The 22125-nt window shown below is 38.3% G+C and overlaps 1 protein-coding gene across 4 annotated transcripts in view; it reads left to right on the top strand.

Annotated features, from left to right (window-relative positions):
* LOC135468008 (protein unc-79 homolog) overlaps positions 1-18858 on the top strand; it is a 117243-nt gene extending 98385 nt beyond the window's left edge. For 3 of the 4 annotated variants that reach the window (XM_064746003.1, XM_064746006.1, XM_064746004.1), the window contains 18 exons: positions 678-1278; positions 1964-2138; positions 2566-2799; positions 3489-3527; positions 4196-4308; positions 5139-5224; positions 5784-6023; positions 6989-7099; positions 8616-8720; positions 10142-10321; positions 10582-10757; positions 11044-11233; positions 11681-11731; positions 12218-12358; positions 13388-13420; positions 16304-16381; positions 16591-16635; positions 17447-18858. In XM_064746003.1, coding sequence (XP_064602073.1) covers positions 678-1278; positions 1964-2138; positions 2566-2799; positions 3489-3527; positions 4196-4308; positions 5139-5224; positions 5784-6023; positions 6989-7099; positions 8616-8720; positions 10142-10321; positions 10582-10757; positions 11044-11233; positions 11681-11731; positions 12218-12358; positions 13388-13420; positions 16304-16381; positions 16591-16635; positions 17447-17626 — 2778 coding nt within the window. In that variant the 3' untranslated portion in view covers positions 17627-18858. The remainder of the gene's footprint in view (positions 1-677; positions 1279-1963; positions 2139-2565; positions 2800-3488; positions 3528-4195; positions 4309-5138; positions 5225-5783; positions 6024-6988; positions 7100-8615; positions 8721-10141; positions 10322-10581; positions 10758-11043; positions 11234-11680; positions 11732-12217; positions 12359-13387; positions 13421-16303; positions 16382-16590; positions 16636-17446) is intronic. The other variant, XM_064746005.1, reaches the window with a different exon arrangement.
* The last annotated feature ends 3267 nt before the right edge of the window (positions 18859-22125 follow it).

The raw sequence follows: 22125 nt of genomic DNA on the forward strand, positions 1-22125 counted from the left end.
ATAAATAGTTAAAGCACTAAACAAACCAATCTACACCCTTGCCAAATCTTGTGTATCCACTACGTCACCAATGAGTCCCATTCTTGCATCTCGCCAAACACTTTTAAGTGTCTGTGTGTCTGAGACCTAAGACCTAATACACGCAGGAATAGTTAATAGCTGGAATGGATAGGCCTGTACTAGCCTGAAAATCCGTCCTATGGATGATCAACTCGAATGACCTCTTCAGACGTCAATAATTTTGGAAAAATGCTTTAAAAGTGACAAGAAATCAATGTTTGATGCGTAAATTGTCACAATGAGATGTCATACAATTGCCCCTTGTATACGCCATGGAGTGAGATGAGAATCATCCACAAAGCTGCTTTTGCCCAGGACACCTAAGTTTTGGCACAAATTTTCGTTCCACCAACTTGCTTGTTGGAAAGCTTTGATACAACAAATTTGCTACGAACATCATGAATTACGCCTTATCAAAAGACTCAGAAGTGAAGGGGGGAATACCACACTCTTGCACTCTCCCCCACCCGTATAGCACAAACCTTTGGCCTCAAAACGGAATCAAAATTTTGTTCTGGTGGAAACCCTGATGGACCTTGTAGGTACATTGTAAGCCATTATTTTCATAGTTTCCAAAACAACTCCTGCTAAGCGCTAATTTTTCGTACTTTTTTCAGGTGAGTTCCTCAACAACAGCCAAGACTTCAACCTCCTCTGGGGTGCAGAGGGATGAGATTGTGGAGTCACATACCACCTGTACTAACCTGTCTGAGGATTCGTACCTGGAAGACACAGCCAATACACCTGGGGAGGCAGCACCTGGCCTCCATGGGGCAAACCCCTCCCAACTCCCCGCTTCTGCAGTGGATCACAAGATGGTGCAGCAGATAGAAGAGTTTGAGGGTGAGGTCAGGCGTTCGTCTAGAACTCAGATACAACCGTTAAGTGGGTCTGAGATGGATGGGATGAAGACCAGCTCTGAGCAGCAGGCTGACGATGAAGAGGGCTCTCAGAGAAAACTGAGTGGTGAGGAGAAGGAGAGGAAGCGTAGCTCGGAGGAGCGTGATTCCTTGTCACGGGAGAGAATCGGGGGCTCAGAGGAGCGAGCACTTAGTTCGGAAGAGAGACTGCTGTCATCTGATCAGGGTCGGGAGACAATGTCAGAAGTGGAAGAGAGTGCAGAGGACAGCGAGAAGACACAGACGACATCGGACGCAGAGTCAGACAAACAACAAGCAACCACAGACTCTGGGGAATGCCAGCAAGATGATAATAAAGGTAGTGATCTAGGGAGACGGATTGATACGATTAGATTGACATTGTTCATAAGGAATTAGTTTTACCATCACCAGATGTGTGAAAATGTACTTAAAAATAAACTTAATAGGTTGTAATTTTTCATCATTTAAAAATACTAGGTGGTTATGTTTGAATAATTCAGTTATGACAAAATTAGTTTAACTCTACAGAAACTTGTTAGATTTCATGAAATTACTGTAGCCATTATTGGTCCTGGTGTACACAAACACGTTCGAATTCATAAAGTTACTATAGCCATTATTGCTCCTGGTGTACACAAACATGTTAGAATTCATAAAGCTACTGTAGCCATTGTTGCTCCTGGTGTACACAAACATGTTGGAATTCATGAAGTTACTGTAGCCATTATTGGTCCTGGTGTACACAAACAAGTTCGAATTCATGAAGTTACTGTAGCCATTATTGGTCCTGGTGTACACAAACACGTTCGAATTCATAAAGTTACTGTAGCCATTATTGGTCCTGGTGTACACAAACATGTTAGAATTCATAAAGTTATTGTAGCCATTGTTGCTCCTGGTGTACACAAACATGTTGGAATTCATGAAGTTACTGTAGCCATTATTGGTCCTGGTGTAGAAAGAAGGAAATGTTTAATAAGGAAAACCTGTACATACAAGCATATATATTACGGATTTTGCAGAGCTAGGTGAAGAAGACCTGGCTCACCAGACTCCTTCTTCACTGCCTAAGCCAAACTTCAGACAGAGGAAGCAGAGAAAGACTGGCCTGACAACAGTTGAACTACAGAAGATATTCCCTGAGTTAGCTGATACAGGTCCTACTCAGGAGACAACTTCCTCCCCAAAACCCAGCAGGTAACATGCCAACTAACCAGCCAGACCAATATGTGATCTCAGACATACAATATTAATAAAGAGCAGAATCTTCTACATATACCTTGCCAGTGCTTGAAATTTTGACTTCATGAATAGGAGTATTTTGGAATTGGTGGGATGGGGGGAGGGGGCGTTTGTTAATAATTTTAGTTATTTACAGTAAAGAATGATGCAAAGATGAGAATTTATCTTGTTCAGTGATGGGCAAGTTGACTGGTCCATAATGCTGGCAGATGCCCTGGGTATATATTTAGTGTCCAAATCTATATGTACACAGTGGTACATTTACAAAGATGAAATTGTGGACAACCAATACAGCCATGTAACAAGCATTTAGTTTGGAATTGATGGTATGCCAGAGTTCTTGTGCATGTCCTGTATTCTATTAAATGTTCTGTCTCTACAGTCGCAGATCACGTAAAGCAGAAATCCTAAACAAACCCCAGAAGCCTAAGAAGCAGGCACCATCTCGGTGCAGTGAGACTCTGTTGGTGGAGAGGTGCCCAGAATGCAATGCTGTCCTGGAGCAGTATGACGAGGACACAGTTGGTCAGTGTATCATCGTCCTGGCAACCTTCATTCATAGAGAGCCCTCGCTGGCCACACCCATTCTTCTGGAGACATTTCAGACTGTGGCAAGGTGAGAATCACATGTGCTGTGTGTTTTCAGAGTGGCATACCAAATTTGTACATGAAAATGGGATGTAAGAAGATTTGGAACATTAAATATTTCATCAATTGTAAAAGGCCAGAATCCACATTTATCAAATGTCTTCCAACTTAAAAATCAAAAGTTCAAACACAGCTACAGTAAAAAGTTTTGGCTCTGGGAAGTTCAACTTTACTGCAGAACAATGCGCCCTTCACAAATTGAGCTCTTTCCTGTTCTGAAATTGGCTTTTTGATAACTTGCAACTTATGACTTATGTGGTTGTGTGTGCATATACAGGTCCTACTGGCTCAGCTGCAGTTTTAGACTGAGAGGTTTGTTAGGTACTTGTAGTGAAGTAGTGTAGTTTTGTATAGGCCCTGTCCTGTTTCTTTTTAATAATCCATAAACTGTTGTGTAAGTCAAATATTCTTTACTACAGTATTTAAACCCAGCATGATAAATGTGAATAGGAAAAAACTGCCTGGGGTTTTCACTCACAGATGAATGTACCTCCTTGTTTATTTCCTGGACGTGGAAGTGAAAGAATGGCCAGCTCTTGTGTCAGTTGACACATAGGGCTTAAATTGATCTCTGATCACAGGTTTTTCATGTACATGGAAGCAGTATTTTTGTATATCATGTACAGATCTTTTATGTGGTAATCATCTACTTTACAGAATTGCAAGTCATAGCCCTTATTCCTGGCAGTCAGATGGGTAAGTTTTAATAAACCATGAATTCTTTTTGTGTATTTTATACTGAGATGTTGTGCCCTGCACATGTGAACATTGAATCACTTTGACATGATTGGAGCAAACTGACAAATTCTGTATGAAAAAAAAAATATTAAGTTTAATATTTGAGGAGACTGTAATTGCCACAGAGTTTCAGTTTTGCCTGAATGTGTAACTTTATGGGAAGAAGCTATTCTTTGTTATCACATCTTTTAATGAGTCAAACTAGGTATGTAATTGAAACCTTCGGTTTCAACCATTAATTGAAGCACATATATTCTAGACCACCTTTAAATACACCTACTCATTCCAACCAGTACAATGTTGAACTTTTAGTCCCATAAATAGGGATATGTTGAGAGGCTCAGACCTCGGGGAAGGTTAGTCCAGGGAAGTATCAATGGCAGTCTTCAACCTTTTCCATAAAATAACTATGAAAATAACAGTAAAATGATTTGTTCATGTCACTAAAGATGCAAGCTTCATAAAACTATGCCAATTATTTCTCTACACCCCATACTCCTTTCAGAATGTTTCAAAATATTGGTCACAAAGCCAGTTGAAAAAGTTGATCAACAGATTTTAATAACAGTGTATATGAAATGGTTACTTTGTGATACATGGTTTTCTGGCCTGTTTATTACGTCTAGTTTGGTTGTTCCTGGGAATTGTGTGAGTATAGCTCGTCAGTTCCTGAGGTGTTGCTTACATCAGCTAGCTCCAAATGGAATCTTCCCAATGCTCTTCCAGAGTAACATTGAAGGTAAGTGACCCACATGTACTTGTACATGTATCTATGGGTAAATCAATTATTGCAACTGATTTCATAGCCTTGGTGCTAACTGAGTGATCCGAATTGTGAGTTTTACAGTGATTCTACTGAATTAACACCTAAATTATCAATAGGTAGACCAGTGGGTACAGTTAACTCAATTTACATTTAATATGCAAATTTAGAAAACCATTTAAAATTTTTATTTGATTATTTCCAGCCTCTGAGCAAAACACTCGGACTATTCCTAATTCTAAAAAAGATAAGAAAAATTTAATATGCATCAAAAGTTTATTGATAAGTAGACATGAAAATTAATCCATTATTCTCCTCCCTGGTCGTACATGGGAAGGTTTAGCAGCAACCTGTATATGATCGAGGGTCTTCCCCGGGTTTCTTCCCAACATAATTGTGGCCAGTGTCGGATAAGTGAAATATTCTTGAGTAACTTATTTACCTCACTGAATTATTTTGCAGATTCCTTAAAATAAACATTTCAGGCAATAAAATTCAACCATTATGGATAATATTCATTATTTTATATATCTCGCCATGCATTGATTTCACTAACTATGCTGTAAAGCAAAGGGGTGGGGGGGGGATTTCTGTGGTTCAAGTCCAGCTGATGCCGGCTTCCTTTGCAATCGTTCATGGGAAGGTTTGGCAGCAACCTGTGGATGATCAAGAGTTTTTTCCCATCATAATGTTGGCCACTGTCGTATAAGTGAAATATTCTTGAGTGTGACGTAACACAAATCAAATGAATAAATATTCCATATACCTGCTATTCTTTTGTATCTGGTACTATTCTGTCCATTCAGATTCAAGCTTTATGAAAACAATGGCTACAGCTTTGGTGGACTTCAGTGAGTTGAATTGCCATGCACCCTTACTCTTCCTGTTAGAGGTAAGTAATCTCCTTTTCCGCTGTATAGCCAACTGCAATGAATGAAGAGCATTTAATGTAGCATTAGCTCAGTGCTAAATGCATTTAATTCATAAAAACACTCAAGTTTTGGAATAAAAGCTTGTGATGTGATTATGTGCAGTTGAAAGCAGCCATTAAGGCTTTGTACAATGTGAGTGTATACATTGTATGTATTGATTACCATGCCATCTTCATACTAGGTTCATAAACTCTTCTAACCAGGACTTTGTGTAGTTAAAATTTTACAATGTTCCAAGCTTTGCCGTCTCCATGTGATGTATATGATTGCATCCAGATATTTTGAAATTCAGGCTCTTTTAATTTAAGGTTTAATTTGATTGGTTAAACTTAATAATATTTTTGCACTTTCGATTTTCTCCTCGAGTGCTATTTTGCATACTGTTAACTGTGATGCAACATCACAGCAATAACAAAAAATATGCTTTTTAGAACCTGATGTGGGATACATTATTAATGCACATACATTTTACCTTGTGCTGTCTCTTTTTTCTAATATCTTTTGGGTCTGTTATTATAGGGGTTAAACAGTAAGAAGAACCTGCCAACAGAAGGGATTGTCCTATTGCTGAACAACGTGTCGACATACATCAACTGTATCACCCTGGAGAGTAACTCACCCGTGTGGAACAACATTCTCATACAGTTTGACATTTTCTTCCGGCGCCTGGTCACTGTGCTGCCAAACCCCTGCGATATGACCTCCTCAATGAAGATCATGATAGCTGTCCTCAAGGTCCCTGGTGTGGCCAATAACAGAGTAAGAAATGTAGTCTAAAATATTATTTACACTTCTGTGCAACCTTATTCAGTGCTCAAATCAAATGCCGACAACTTCTATATAGAAGCCATCATGATTGGAAGTATTCTCAAGTTGGTGAAAGAAATGTAACTTATATATCAACTGCAGTGCAGGGTATAAATAGCTCGTGAATAACCTGAAGGGATGCTAGGTCAGGGCTCAGCATGTATTCCTGGGTAATATGTGTTACATGTCCTACAGTATGTCTTGGATGTATACAATGTATGTATGCTTGGGGTTTAACATCAGATGTCTTGGATGAGTATGTGGAACCAAAGTACAAGTTAATAACATCTGACCAAGGAAAAAAATTGATCCGTCATGTTTTAGTGCACATGTATACATTCAAGCATAGCTATGACTTCTGGGACTTTCATTTGATGTATTGAAAGAGAAATGTAGCCAGCATTATGAGGGTTCATCTTTCTGTAGTGTTTTCTGCTTGTGTTGAACATATTATTGTACCGTGTATCTACTTTATTTTATCAGTGCATCCTGGAGCCCTTCTCCAGGTTCTGATGTATCAGAACATATCACTGTACCGTGTATCTACTTTATTTTATCAGTGCATCCTGGAGCCCTTCTCCAGGTTGTGATGTATCAGAACATATCACTGTACCGTGTATCTACTTTATTTTATCAGTGCATCCTGGAGCCCTTCTCCAGGTTGTGATGTATCAGAACATATCATTGTACCGTGTATCTACTTTATCTTATCAGTGCATCCTGGAGCCCTTCTCCAGGTTGTGATGTATCAGAACATATCACTGTACCGTGTATCTACTTTATCTTATCAGTGCATCCTGGAGCCCTCATCCAGGTTGTGATGTATCAGAACATATCATTGTACTGTGTATCTACTTTATCGTAGCAGTTATGACGTATCCCAACTTAACTAGAGTGTATGTATTTTATCTTGACAGTGTATTCTCGAGCCCTTCTCCAAGCTACTGAGCTTTGCTCTCCAGAACTGTTCTTTCAAACTGCAGCATCTACTGGATATATGTTCTCTCAGCAACAGGGCATTTGTCAAGGTAAAACCAACACAATACAGAGCTTTCAAGTGGTGACATAACAACATCGTGGTTACATTGCTTTATTTATTTATTTATTTATTTATTTATTTATTTATTTGATTGATGTTTTACACTGTACTCAAGAATATTTGACTTATAAAACAGTGACCAGCAGTATGGTGTGAGAAAAACGAGCAGAGTCTGAGGAAAAACCACGACCATACCCAGGTTACTGGCACAACTTCCCACATATAGCGAGATAGGAAGCTAACATCAGGCCACAGCGGTTCAATAAGTGACAATGTTAACATTTAGCACTGTAGCTCAGCCCCAAACATTCCGTGGCCAATAAGCTTTGGTGCATATCTGTGAGAAAGAAACCATAAAAATCTTGACGTAGGTTGAAGGTCAAAATCTACACCTTTTTATGCCGTCAGCTGGGAGGTGTGCATAGCAACGCCAAGGGGACGTCACTCGCAGCCTCATCACCACCTGTCTCCTTGTGTCCTCTCGCCCAGAATTTCAAACTTTCCTCATTAAAACTCATACCTGCCCAAAGCTTAGACAATTTCCATCATTTTGATACCAAGCAGTACACCAAAAACTGCAGGCTGGCAGCAAAAAATGACTTTACACTCTAAAATACACAGAATTCCCACTCAAAAAATGGACGTTGTAATGGGGGTCTGTGTCCATCTACTGGACTTTAACCACAGAGCTCTCCCCAGCCCATTGCTTTACAGCATGGTTGGTGAAATCAATGCAGCTTAACATGGCCAGGTATATACAATAATTAATATTATCTACAATGGGTGAATTTTATTACCTGAAATGTTTATTTTAAGGAATCTGCAAGGTATTTCAGTGAGGTAAATACATGTATGTTAATGTTTTGTGAATTTTTATTGCTGCTGCCCTTGTTAAAATGCAGTGACTTACCCCACTATTCCGTAAAGTGACAAAGGGACATCACCATTTATCACAATGTCGTAACTGTAAACCCCTGAATTGGGTTATAATGGGGACCTAACTGGATTAAGCACTGTTGTACAAAGGCAGGAATGAGCAGTAGGCTATGTAGCTTTGGCCCAAACTACTTCATACACGATAGGTTCTCCATTAAGTGATAAATAAAATCCTGAAGAGGTGAAGTGGTGACTATGTAATTTTTTTTTTTTTTTTTTTGGGTTTGTTTGTTTGTTTTACTGAGTTTAGAGGTGAATCTAAATCAGTTATGATGCAGTGTTTTATCTAGTTAAAGTATCAGCATGTTTTTTTGAAGTTAATCTTTGTGGTATTGCCATAAAGACTTTCACACGTGAGAGGAATTCATCAAAAACCTTGAAGGAGTGTATTTTGTGTCAGGTCGCTTCTCATTTGTAACTCAACAGTATATGTTTTAAATAGTCTACCACTACCAGTAGAGTTTCAAAGACAAATCGTAGTCATGCTGTATACACCATTTCGTCAGATTCGCACCCAATGCATGTTATTTATTATGCTTATTGATTACGATGTGTATCTGTTTCTGTAGGAGCGGGATAAGCTGTTCCTGACAAGGAGCGTCATATTTGAGTTTGTCCAAGCTCTCAAATTCAAGTCAACTTTACCTGATGAGAACTGGCTATTACTAGCTCAGGTAAGTCCACATAACTGACATTTTCCTTACAGAAGAACAACATTAAGTTTTTATTTTTTAGTTTCATTTGATTAGTTAATTAATTTGATACATTTTTTTTATCATGCAAAATGAACTCGAACAGCGTAACTTAATAATAATATCACTGAAGTTGGTTTTGTACATATGGTTTGCAATGATACATGTACGTGTGCTTCCTTGAAATGGAAGCCTTGTAATTTAAAGTACTGGGTTATTTTTCTAATAGTATTCAGAAACCTATGAGAACGCTGATTAAACCTAGAACGCTTAAGAACAGAAAAATGGTAAAATTTTAAAATTTATCTAGCTTAATTTTTATTTCACCTTTCAACAACCACATGCCAAAGGCACAACCTCTGCCTTTGTAATTGTTGAGAACTGTGTTACTGCCGTGTTTGTTGTAGTTTTTGATCTAAAATAATGAAGCTACGGTTTCCTCCACCCATTGTAGAGGACATGGTTACTTCTGTGTTTGTAGTTTGTGATGTTGGATATCTGGGGAAGTGTTTAGTACACCCTTGTTTTAGAGGACATGGTTACTTTTGTGGTTGTTGTTTGTAATCTCAGATGATGGAGGAACAGTTTCCTCCACCCCTGTTGTAGAGGACAGATCTTGGATGTCAGGGAACTGTTTCATACACCCTTGTTTTAGAGAACATGGTTATTTCTGTGTTTGTAGTTTGTAATTGTGGAAGCTGGAGAAACAGTTTCCTCCACCCATGTTGTAGAGGACAGATCTTGGATATCTGGGGAATTGTTTCGTACACCCTTGTTTTAGAGAACATGGTTATTTCTGTGTTTGTAGTTTGTAATTGTGGAAACTGGAGAAACAGTTTCCTCCACCCATGTTGTAGAGGACAGATCTTGGATGTCTGGGGAATTGTTTCGAATACCCTTGTTTTAGAGAACATGGTTATTTCTGTGTTTGTAGTTTGTAATCGTAGAAGCTGAAGGAACAGTTTCCTCCACCCATGTTGGAGAGGACAGATCTTGGATGTCTGGGGAATTGTTTCGTACAGGAACAGTTTCCTCCACCCCTGTTGTAGAGGACAGATCTTGGATGTCAGGGAACTGTTTGGTACACCCTTGTTTTAGAGGACATGGTTATTTTTGAGCTTGTTGTTTGTAATCTCAGATGATTGAGGAACAGTTTCCTCCACCCATGTTGTAGAGGACATTTTTACTTCTGTGTTTGTAGTTTGTAATCTTGGATGCTGGAGGAACAGTTTCCTCCACCCCTATTGTAGAGGCCAGATCTTGGATGTCTGGGGAACTGCTTGGTACACCCTTGTTTTAGAGGACATGGTTATTTCTGAGTTTGTTGTTTGTAATCTCAGAGGATGGAGGAGCAGTTTCCTCCACCCCTGTTGTAGAGGACATTTTTACTTCTGTGTTTGTAGTTTGTAATCTTGGATGCTGGAGGAACGATTTCTCCCACCCCTATTGTGGAGGATATGGCTGCTCTGTATCACTCCCACGCTAATGCCCTGGTCAGCACATCAGCCTCTGAGTGTATGCGACAGCACCTGACAGACTGTACAGAATTCATTGCTGACCTTCACACACTCACCAAGGTCAAGGTAATTTGGAAGATATAGATAAGGCATGATAATATTCAAAGACAGCTTTATATGAAGCCTTACAAGTTTTTTTCATTAGAGTAATTTGTTTTCTGCTTCTTACAAATTTATAGTTTTTATAAATTCAACTGTATATGGATGTACAGTTTTTATGAATTCTACTGTGTAAGGTACATGTAGCTGACTCAGATGACAAGATTTAGAATCAGTTATTCTAGGAGTGGCCTACATTGATCATGTGCTTGTGATTCTGTTGACAGAGTATCATGAAAGGAGGAAGCAGCAGCCTGAACGAAGACACCTTGGGGAGTCAGCTTAAGGCAGCCCTGGCCCAGTATATTGCCCTGGAGATCAGCAAGGGGAACGGCAGAGACAGCCGTGCCATTACGCGTTACCTCCCCTGGCTTTACCATCCCCCATCAGCCATGCAACAAGGGTGAGCTGTAGGCCATGGTGCCAGATGTTGCCGCTCATGCTGACATGCTGGTTTTTAAACACATGGTGGAATTTTAAAGGAAAATAAATTACCAGTTGTATTTATAGAAAACAGCATTTTTATGTATCAAGAATACAGTGTCTATACACATACATTTATGTGCAATGTTTGGTAACCTAATTGAATATTAAGACATAACGTATGATAATTACAGAAAATTCAGCCTGATTTTTGTGCTTTTCCTAACTCTCAGTATTAAACCATAATTATTTGTTTGTGTTTTCAGCACTAAGGAGTTTATTGACTGTGTGGGTCACATTCGGTTACTGTCCTGGCTGCTAATTGGTTCCCTGACCCACACAGCACTGACAGATGGCACCGCCCCTGTGGTGTGTCAGCCAATACCCATGGAGGCCAGCAATCAGATAGCTGACCACGTCATGGTGATCATGACAGGTTTTGCTGAGCAATCCAAGGTTGGTAAACCCTGCGTCTTTCTTAAAATAAACCTGTACTGTTAACAATTATATGAGAAATGGTATTATCAGTTAAGGGGGCTGTCACTTATTCTGCCGCATCATGAACACTGGAGGATTGTCAGTTACCTGCAAAAGGACAGTGATTTACTCCCCAGTGAGGCCCCAGTTTCACAAAAATGTCGTACATGTACGATAATCACACATTTACGACAGTGGTTCAGTAATAGTCAGGTATAAAAAAGTTGTACACCGCTTCGTGAGACTGGGCCCTGTTTTTCTCTGGTGATATATCTGACTGCCATCATATAAGTGAAATTCCCTATAAAAATGCACTCACCAATCAAATTTGTGATTTATCATGACCTGTTAATGCTTCCTTGTTTTGTGTTGTATACTACTGTAATTGTATTCCATTATCATCTGCTAATTGCTTTATGTTTACAGGCTTCTGTCCCTCACATGTCCTCACTCTTCCATGCTTTTATCCTCTGTCAGGTAAGAGTGTGAAACAAGTGTACATGCATTACATGAAAAAGGTGTCAGTTTGACCTTTCATGCCACCTCAACATTACGTGAAAAATGTGTCAGTTTCACCTTTATATCACCCGAACATTACATGTAATAAAAGATGTCAGTTTCAACCTTCATATCATCCCAACATTACAAAGACTGAATTCCTGGCTGTACAGTCTTTGTATGTGAGTTAGATATAGGTACATGTATATCATTTCTGTTTTTGATGTCACCTAAATAAACGTTCAGCCCTGAACTACCAAGAGCTTAACATGAATCTCTAACTGGCATTCATTATCAGATGATTCAATACTTCAAGAAAACATTCCTAATTTGTGCTTTAGTCATACTTGGAAAAAACATTGAATTTTATTACAACTACAGTCAAGTTGTTTGTTTCTACATTTGCATTTAATTCTTTGCTTATGACCTGTATCTGCTTGACATGTTTGCTGTATTTCACTGTAGCTGTGGACCATGTACTGTGAGTCTGCAGCCACCATGCACCCTGCAGGGAGTGAGTCACACATCACCGCCTCTAGTACCATCATGGATTTCTGGGCACGGGTCACCCCCGGGGTACTTCAGCTCCTCTCTCACTCCAAAGTGGTAAGTCAAGGCTGTATTACCTGTCAAGTAAAACCATTCTAGATCAGGTTTTATCTGCACTGCCAAAATCACCCTCTGTCAAATATCGTAGCTCTTCAGCCTTTTCGCATGCAAAAAAGGCAACTTTGGATTCAGTTTATGCACTGTGGTAATTTGATTTTGGAAGTAAAATGTATTGGCAAGATGGCAATATCCTTAGCATTATTAAACATGGTGGAAATATTCCTTCATATCTGAAATTAGGAACAATTTCTTTCCTGAACTTTTGACATAAAGGTTGCCACCTGCACATGCTGTCTTCTTCAGCTACATGTATATGGTTTAGTATGCACATGAGATTATAGGAAACAATAGTAAGGAAAAATATACAATAGTCCAGGAGATAAAATCATCAGTTTTTCTTTCAGATGAGTGATTTTATTTGTAAGTCTTATTCCAATAAAATATTTTGCTCTCTCTTAACTGATCAGGCCTTTTGAAATGCCCTTGTTATTTGGAGAGGACACATAATTCACAGTCCTGTCTGGTTGCATGTAAATGTAGGCCTAGGAGTTTACAATTAATGGTGATGTGCCTAGCCATGAGCACATGTCTGAATGAAGGAGGGGTTCACATGTATCAAAGAATTAATGGTGATGTGCCTAGGCACATGTATCAAAAATAAAACATATGAGTGATTTGAGTAAAACATCAAATATGTTAGAATATTAAAAACAGGCTTAAAATAGAAATGGTATGAACTATTGTGAATACTATTACACTATAAAACTTTTTTAAATTTGAAAACAATAACGTATGAAAGTAGCTCAAGAAATACAAGTACATGAAGTTTAATGCTCAGATGAGTAACCCAAACCTTCTTATGCTTTTGTGTAAAATTTTAGTAAGGAAAAAATTAGGAAAATTTTCAGAACCAAAGTAAATCAGAAAATTGTCTAATTGTGTTTGCTGAATTTTAGAGGCGAGTAGGATGAGGATATATTTTACAAAGATGGCTTAGAGTTGAAATTGGAGGTTTTGATATTACAGGAAGTCAGCGATGGAAGAAAACAAGTTGTATCAGTAAGTGTGGATCTAAATTGGATCTACAGATCAGTATTACTCTCTTTGTTTGCTGAACTTTCTGTTCATTTAGGCTGTAATTTGTTTTAAGAATGTTTGCAAGTCGCACATTATTCAGTGTGTGTTCAGTTTAATTTAAAATCCATTTATGGCACTGATTATGTTTATATATTGTATTATTGTACAATGGTAGAGAGCACTGTACACTTCTCATACACCTGTATGACACAGACTGGATGTTAAGTGCATCTGTTTCACATTTTCGTTTGTGTATCAGACACTCTTATTTCTTTCAGTCATATACACGTATGTCTGTAGTTTTATGTAACATTTATTTCTTAGAAGTTTATCTTATTAATTTCACCAGTATACTGTTACTTATGCTTGATTATTATCTGTTCAATTTGAGTATCAATAGGACTTGTTATAGAAGACTAATTGTTGTGAAAGTTAGCCATGTTAATGATTATTGGGTTTGTATGTCTTTAGACACATGTAGGCTTGTCATTCTAATAAGTGAGTGAGGACCCTTGCTGACTGAGTGATCTCTTATTTCTGGGGGAGCTAGCTTTTGGCTACTCTCTCTGAAGACCACTTGAAATTGACCAGAGAGATCACATGTTCTAATCCTACAATCGCTAGCTTGGATTGCATACACACAGGCTGTCTCAGTTTCATGGGTGACTTAGTTCCATTTTTGTAGTAAAATAGAGGCCTCCATTGCCGCGTTAGTGTGCGTGACAGTGCGGCGCAATCACCCAGAAACCTCTCACCAGTGCGGTCGCTGTAAGTAAGTTCAAGCTCCTACTGGCTTCCTCTCCGGCCGTAAGTGAAAAGATCTGCCAGCAACCTGCGGATGTATGGGGGTTCCACCAGGCTCTGCTTTGTTTCCTCCCACAATAATGCCGGCAGCCGCCATACAAGTGAAATATTCTTGAGTATGGCACAAAACACCAATCAAATAAATAAAGATAATAAAGTATTATCTGATGCAGTGTACTTGTACAGGTGAATGTACTGGTTGAAATATTGGCATTTCTTATCAGCCCCCATATAAACCTGATGTCACTGTATTGAAGGCCTGAGGGCTTATATGGATATGATATGAATAAGCCAATGTTTTAACCATTTCGCCACATGTTTTTACCGGTGTGACAGATGGTTGCCATACTATTGAGAAAATGGAGAAATGAAGTAATTTCAGTCTACGTGTACATGTGTGAGATGTATTTTAATGGAACATTTACAAAGTCTTGGTAATAATGGGTAAAAAGGAAAACAAAAGATGGATATTGTTGTCATTCCGGTAAAAGGCAATTTGTTCTGGCAGAAGACTTGTTTGACTAAGCTTGTTTGACTTCAAAATATGTTGAACAATGTAGTCAGTAACATACTGTGGCCTGCCTGCCGTCCTCTCTGCCTGATGTCTAGCAGTCCACTGGTATACAATCGTACTCAGTACCAGGTGAAACAAAACTACGCGCTCATACGAAAATAACTTTTTCAAGGGTTTTTATTTGGCGTCATTGTTTGTGAGCCCACTCTAGGGGGTACATATACAACAACAAATATTAACTGTGCTGGGATACAACTTTGTATGTGTCCAACATTATGCATATAACATGTTGGACATTCGTAATGCCTGTAAGTTTAGTGTACAACAAGTTTAAAGCCTATGAAATGATGACTGACAGGTCATGTATACAACATAACTCTTTGCCTCTTATATACTCATGCTGGTAGCAACTATCATAAACTGATCGTTAAACAGGATTGTGACGCCCAAGAAATGCGCCTGGTATTGAATTCTACACTGCTGCAGAACAATGAAGAAATTATGCTTTAATGTATGAAATTAGCTTGCCGTAATTATTTGTAACAATGACTTCTGGTCCTTTAGAAAAAAAAAACAACATTCTAGTATAGTAGTATGGACAACACATATATGTACTTCTATTCATATATGTATATGACACTGTGCATGCATCAGTCAGCTGTGCTGCGCACCAGCTGTTTATACCAAGGCAGGAGGCATTGTGTAGGCAAAAGAATTAAATTTGATTTTTTTTTTCTCTTTTTCAAAAATTAGGGTACTGGCTCTAGAAATAACAATTTTGAATTAGAGGAAGTACATTTAGCATGTCAACAAGAATTCAGGTCTGATTTACTCACCATAGTGATTTGGTCAGCATTGTACACTTAATTCGGGCTTTTGTGATCATCTTGTCATACAGCACTAGTTAAATTCACTGAAGGAAACCTGATTACTAGTAATCTTTTTGGACAAGTTTGTCTCCATACATTACACATAAAAACCTTCTGGCAGGGAAGTTAACTGAGAATTCTGAATGATCAGCATATTTGCATGACCTTACTTCCAATCTACATGAAGCCCATTCAAATCAAATTCAAAGTGTACTTGAATTCATGTGTAAGTGTGAATACATTTGTATGAAATTATTAAGATTCATTCATATACTGCAATTGAAGTATTGTCGCATACTGCATCAAAGATTCCTGAAAGTAATGTAAACACGTGGTTGCATCTGTTGAGTTCAGAAAGTCACTATCCTAATTTTGATCATGATATGACTGTCTAAATGCATCATAAACAGACAGATTAATACATTTTAATCCTGTATAAGATATGGTGTGGCAATGACTTGTATGTTTCCCTTTTGTCTTCAAAGAATGCCTCGCATATTCATTCATTCAAAGATTGTCATCATTTTAAGTTGTTCAGTAAGGAACAGAAAAGCTGCTCTCATCTACAGTGATATGGAAAAGGTGTGCAAAAATCGTGCTGGTGTGAATCATGTTTGAAGCCACACGATTACTTCAGCCAAAATTCTTCTTACAAGATTTGACGTTTTGTTTTTGTAGCTGGCAGAGATGGTGAATCTTCACTTCCTCAGTCTAATGGAAGCGCTGCAGGAGTGTAACTCGTTTGTGTTGGCCAAGGTAAATTGATGTCTCTTTTCTCACTGTTTTGTCTATTTATGTGTGTAGGTGTGGGGAGGGTCATCAGTGGGTTAATGTTCTACATGATTTGTTCTATATTTTGAACTCATTTTAATTTAAAAGAGAATATCTCCAAAATGATAAATATTGGTACGAATTTGAACTGTTATAATTCTGATTGTGCATTGATTTGCTTTTATTTCACACAGCTATTCCCAATGTGGACATCCGTCTTGTACTCCTATCATTCGCAGGTAACCTTTTCTTTCTGCTTCACTTCGCATTTACAGACACATTTGTTGGATTACAATGACTACATTATGTGTGTTCAGCTATGTGTAGATTAGTGTGCAGGTGTTCTTTGTGTAAACTTCAGTACATTGGTTTAGTGAGGCACGTTATCTGTTACATACCGGTAAAGTCTGTGGAAAGATCTGCCCACTACCTACAGATGGTCATGGGTTTCCTCCCACTATAATGCCGGCTGTCGTCGTATAAGTGAAATATTCTGGTGTACAGTGTAGTAATACTCCAAACAAATAAATAAATATGTAAAATGCCTTAAAGAGTACAAAAAGCAGTGAGGTTGAGTAGATACTGGTAATGTACACCAAAATATGTTCTGCCAACAGTCACGCTCTGCTAAAATCAAATGGAGATATTGAAATATTTTTATAGAATTTGAAAATTCAATTCACTATGTAAATATGAGCACACGTCTATAAGTGTTTATCAGACTTAAAGATGTTTTGAACATTTATATGTACTAAATAGCAGCTAGGAAACTCAAAATAATAAATCCCTTTTCACTATTTTTGACACATACATGTACATTCATTTTTCTGTTCTTCATTCAACTTATGGTCGTCATATGACTGAAAAATTGTTGAGTACGACGTTAAACCCCAAGCACTCACTCACTCATTCAACTTATGCCTTTTTGAGAGAGAGATCTAGAGAGAGGGAGAGAGAATGTTATGAGATACTTTGACCAGCTAAGCATAACAAACATACTTAATGGTGTCTCCTTGTCCCTGTTACATCATGACCACCCCGACTTTTTAGCTTCCAGGCCACCTGCAGGTGAGGTTACAGACCTGTCAGAACTGGGAACCCACCAGGAACACCAGCTCTCAGCCCTCCACCACCTGCAGCATGTTACTCACCTGGTTGAAGAGGATCCAGTTCAAGCTGGGACAGATTGAGGTCCAGTCTTCAACTGCCACTCAGTTCTTCACAGTTTAGATGGCAAGCTACATGTAGCAGGTCAAAGAGCTGGGTCCAGTCTTCAACTGCTACTCAGTTCTTCACAGTTTAGATGACAAGCTACATGTAGCAGGTCAAAGAGCTGGGTCCAGTCTTCAACTGCTACTCAGTTCTTCACAGTTTAGATGACAAGCTACATGTAGCAGGTCAAAGAGAAGGGTCCAGTTTTCCAGTGCTACTCAGTTCTTCACAGTTTAGATGTAGCGGGTGAAAGAGAAGGATCCAGTCTTCAACTGGTTCTCATTTCTTCACAGTTTATGTGCTACAGTCACAGGGCAAAGCAAATTCAGTATAAGCTAGGATAGAACTGGGTTAGTCTACTGAGTTATTCACAGTTTAAGTCACCTGCGAGCAACATAAGAAGAACCTTGTACCGGTAACTACTTCTCAACTGCTACTTTAATAGTTTTTTAGTGCTTAAATGACAGAAAGATTAGCTTTAAATTTTAAGCTGTAAAGACAGAAAAATTTGCTCTGCAGTTCTTTATTATTTGAGGGCTTTAACATTTATTAATATGTGGTGCATTAAGGCAAATCAAGGTCACCAAAATTGTAATCAATTAAGATAGTTAAGTCAAATCTGCAATGAATCAAATAATATATGGCCTATACAGTCTGAAGATATGGGGCCATTCATTAGACCTCATGAAGGAGTTTTATAATAGTCTTGAGACAAGCCAAAATTCCTGTTGTGGAACGAGCTCATAGGCTTAGATCTGGCTTAAGATATTAGTTACCTGGAGGATTTGTGTATAAATGACAAATATCACTGTGAATTAATATACATGTGCTGAATTCTGTTTACTTCAGCTGTTTTAATAGGGCCTATGTGCTGCATACTAATAAATGCATGTTGGCTTTCATCAGATATTCCAGGGTTGCTGCATTGTTGTAGACGGACTGCAATGTACATGTCAGAATATAGAGCTCAGCATCTGACACACAGGATTATCTAATAATGTGTATCTTTGATTTCCAACAGGAAATGTTGGTGACACCATGGTTATTGTATAGGGTAATTTTTAAGCTTAGTCATGACAGAGTGCTGTAAGGGCATTGAACTTAGAATGTACACATGGTTTGAAGGTAGACATGAGTAAATAAGACATTTCAGTTGGTAAGTAGGTTCTTCCATACACATGCACATGTACATGTATGTTAGATTTATGTTGTTATACATGCTGATTTACATGTATTATACATGTCCACAATCAAAAGAACTGCTATCTGTGCACATGTATGATAGAGTGAAGACATGGAGTTCAATACAGGTTCATGGTAAAGATAGGAATTTACAAGATTATCATTTACAGGTCATATATAGGATTGAATATTAAAATTGTTTTCGTGTTGGTCATGGAAAACCAAAGAGTTTAAAGCACAAGTCTTTTCAGCATTGTTGACAGAAATGAAGTGTTTCACTGTTTCATAGAAGAAGTATTTAAAGTTTACATATGTTCTTGATGTGCAATATATCTAATATATACATCTTATATATCTAGATGTTTCTGTTTTTATTAATTTATTTGCTTTGTTTTAAGCATTACTGTGCAATATTGACATTTGTGCAATGAAAAGATAAATTATTGTTAGACATGTTTAATCATGTGAAAAACTTGTTGATGGAGGAAATCTGAAATATAAGCTGAGAGCTATTTCATATATTGCTATAAAGGTAGCTAACTATGATGTTACGTAGTTACACAATGCTTACAGATTACCAGAATGATTTTTGAACAGTTTTTTAGACTGACTTTTTAATGTTCACATTTTTATTATTTTTCTTATTATAGTATTGCTAGGCTGCAAGGACAAATATGGGAAACCAACCAAGATCTTACATTGTTACCATTTTTCTAATTGTAAACATTGCATTCAGTTCAGTTCAAAATTCTGGGTTGAGCCTTTATGTGTCAGTCATTGCATAATCTCAGAACTTGTTATTTTACTCTTGTTTTAGCTTGTAATTTGCAATTCATGTGTACTGGTTAGTGGTCTGAAAATTCTACCGTTGCTACATTGTATGTTATACATATGTGTTCCATGTATGGTCTACTGAATGTTTTGAGCTTTTTTAGTTTTGAGATAACCTTTTGTGAACATACAAAATCATAAACAGAATTTCATATACTCCTAAGCCATCATGAACCATTTATAGTTTGGCGTGTCGGAGTGGTTAGTGTGCTAGTGAAGCACAATGACTCGGAAGCCTCTCACCAATGTGGTCACTGTAAGTTCAGGCCATGATGGTTTCCTCCAGCTTTTCCTGGTTTCCTCCCATGTTAATGCTGGCCATCGTTGTACAAGTGAAATATTCTTGAGTACACCGGAAAAACACAATTTATCAAATCCTACTTTTATATAATAGAGATTTGTTGTCAGAATGACTGGTACCATTGTTTTATTGTTTTTCACTTGAGTAATGAATTATGACTAAGTTTTATGAATTATAAGTACACGCTAAGCACCAAAAATGTGATGTTTTGTCTTCGCAATGTTGGGTTAGTTATTCAGTCTTCACACACTATCCAGCGGCTACCAGTTCCTGTACAGGAATAGTGTTGTGTAACGTAGATCAATAAATAATGTCATGCTTAGATATCAGTTGGCTTATTTGTTTAATGTTGGTTGGTATAAAATGGAAATGTCTAGAGATGACTCTTTGAGAATATTCACTGGTTGAGACAGTTGATGGACAAGTTAGTATTCAAGGTAACTTTTATGCTGACTTGACTTAAAGAAAGACTAAACTCAGACTGAATCACATGTGGTTTGTCAAGAAGGAAGTTAAGGAGGATAGCGGTGGAGGGTTGCGATGAAATAGGAAATACTTGTATTTAGGTGATGTAAGTCTATTGCGTCATCATTTAAAGGAAGATTCTCATCTCATTTGCACAAGAAGATAAAAAAAAAATTGCTGGACAACATGAAGTGGGTGAAGAACATTTTAGAAATAAATTTACCGTAGGCAAATTAGTTCTAATGGAGTATTCACCTGGAAATCCCCAATGTTGGTTCTTCCACTGAGGGATAGGCCAAATACTGGTCCAGCCAGTTGCTGAGTGATATGTGGTGTTCATGCAGTGTCTTAAACATGGCGTTCCGCTGAGGTACTGTAAATGTGTTCGCTTTGATCTATGTGTTGGTGTTTTATGTGGTAGGTAATTGGGTGAGGCCTAGCGGTTTACATGCCTATATTAATCGCTCTCATTACGTGAGAAGGTCTGGTAAAGACCTGTGGATGGTCGTGGATTTCCCCCGGGCTCTGCAGGGTTTCCTCCCACCATAATGCTGGCCGTAGTCATATAAGTGAAATATTTTTGAGAACCGCGCAAAACACCAATCAAATAGATAAGTAGAAATGATCGCTAGCAGACACAATGAGCGAGTTCAACACTGACGATTGAACAATGAATTTGTAGATTTCCTGCTTTCATGCACTATTCGTCGGACCTTAGTAAGAATAAGCTGGAATGGTCGTTTGCGCAGTTTAACGTTCGTTGCCTTCCGCTAATATTATAAACATATCTTTACATCACAAGTGGCAAAATTTGGACAGTGGCTTGGCAGAGATGAGTAGTTTACGCGTGTCATCTTGGTCCCCTCCACTCATAAAACACACGGCCATCGTATAACGAAAAAGTTCTTAAGTATGGCGTTAAACAGTAATAAATTATGTTGATCCAGGTTTAAGGGGAAGAGCGAATGGATAAATCCAGGACAAAACATATTCATCCCTGTATGAATATGCGCATAGCATAAAAAATGTTGAGTTAGTGTATACCCTGCCCAGGGTGATGTGTGGATTGAACCAATGTAAACAGCCAACTGAAGGACTTCATTGTCGTCATATATAAGCGTGCTGAGACTTCTTTCTTAATCACATGTCAAGCTCATGCTGACTTCCTCTCCCACCGTACGTCGGAATGTCTGTCAGCAGCCTTCGGATGGTCGTGGGCTTCCCCCGGGCTCTGTCCGGTTTCATCCCACGTATTTTGAGTACGGCGTAAAACACCAATCAAACAAATAAAATATATTGTTTCAATCTATGTTCTAATTTGCAGCATGTTCATGTATTCAATTTATAGCGTCAAGGCATCTGAACCCTTTGACACTGTGATGGCGTCCTGATGAGAAGGTCCCCCTCAAGACAAGCGCTCACTTCTGAATATGATCAAATCTATTGTTCCTCACTGAATAGGGTGGTACTGAGGACTAATCGAAAGGCTCCAAGACAGAAAAGGCATGTTAAATTCTCTGTCTTCGACATTAGTCCACTATAGATCAAATCTACCCATAACCCTTACAAAACAAATCTTGAGCACTGCGTTGAAAACAAATCAATCATTCGTTCAGTCAATCATATCTTCATGTGAGGGTTTCAGATTGGCAATACCCGCCCTGCTTCACTTGGCCTTGTGTATAGGCGAATAAACCGAAAAGGGTTCGTCCCACTGTCAACATGCACTGTTGATGGC

The sequence above is a fragment of the Liolophura sinensis genome, chromosome 6 (assembly GCF_032854445.1).
Source record: "Liolophura sinensis isolate JHLJ2023 chromosome 6, CUHK_Ljap_v2, whole genome shotgun sequence".
In the NCBI taxonomy this organism is placed as follows: domain Eukaryota; kingdom Metazoa; phylum Mollusca; class Polyplacophora; order Chitonida; family Chitonidae; genus Liolophura; species Liolophura sinensis.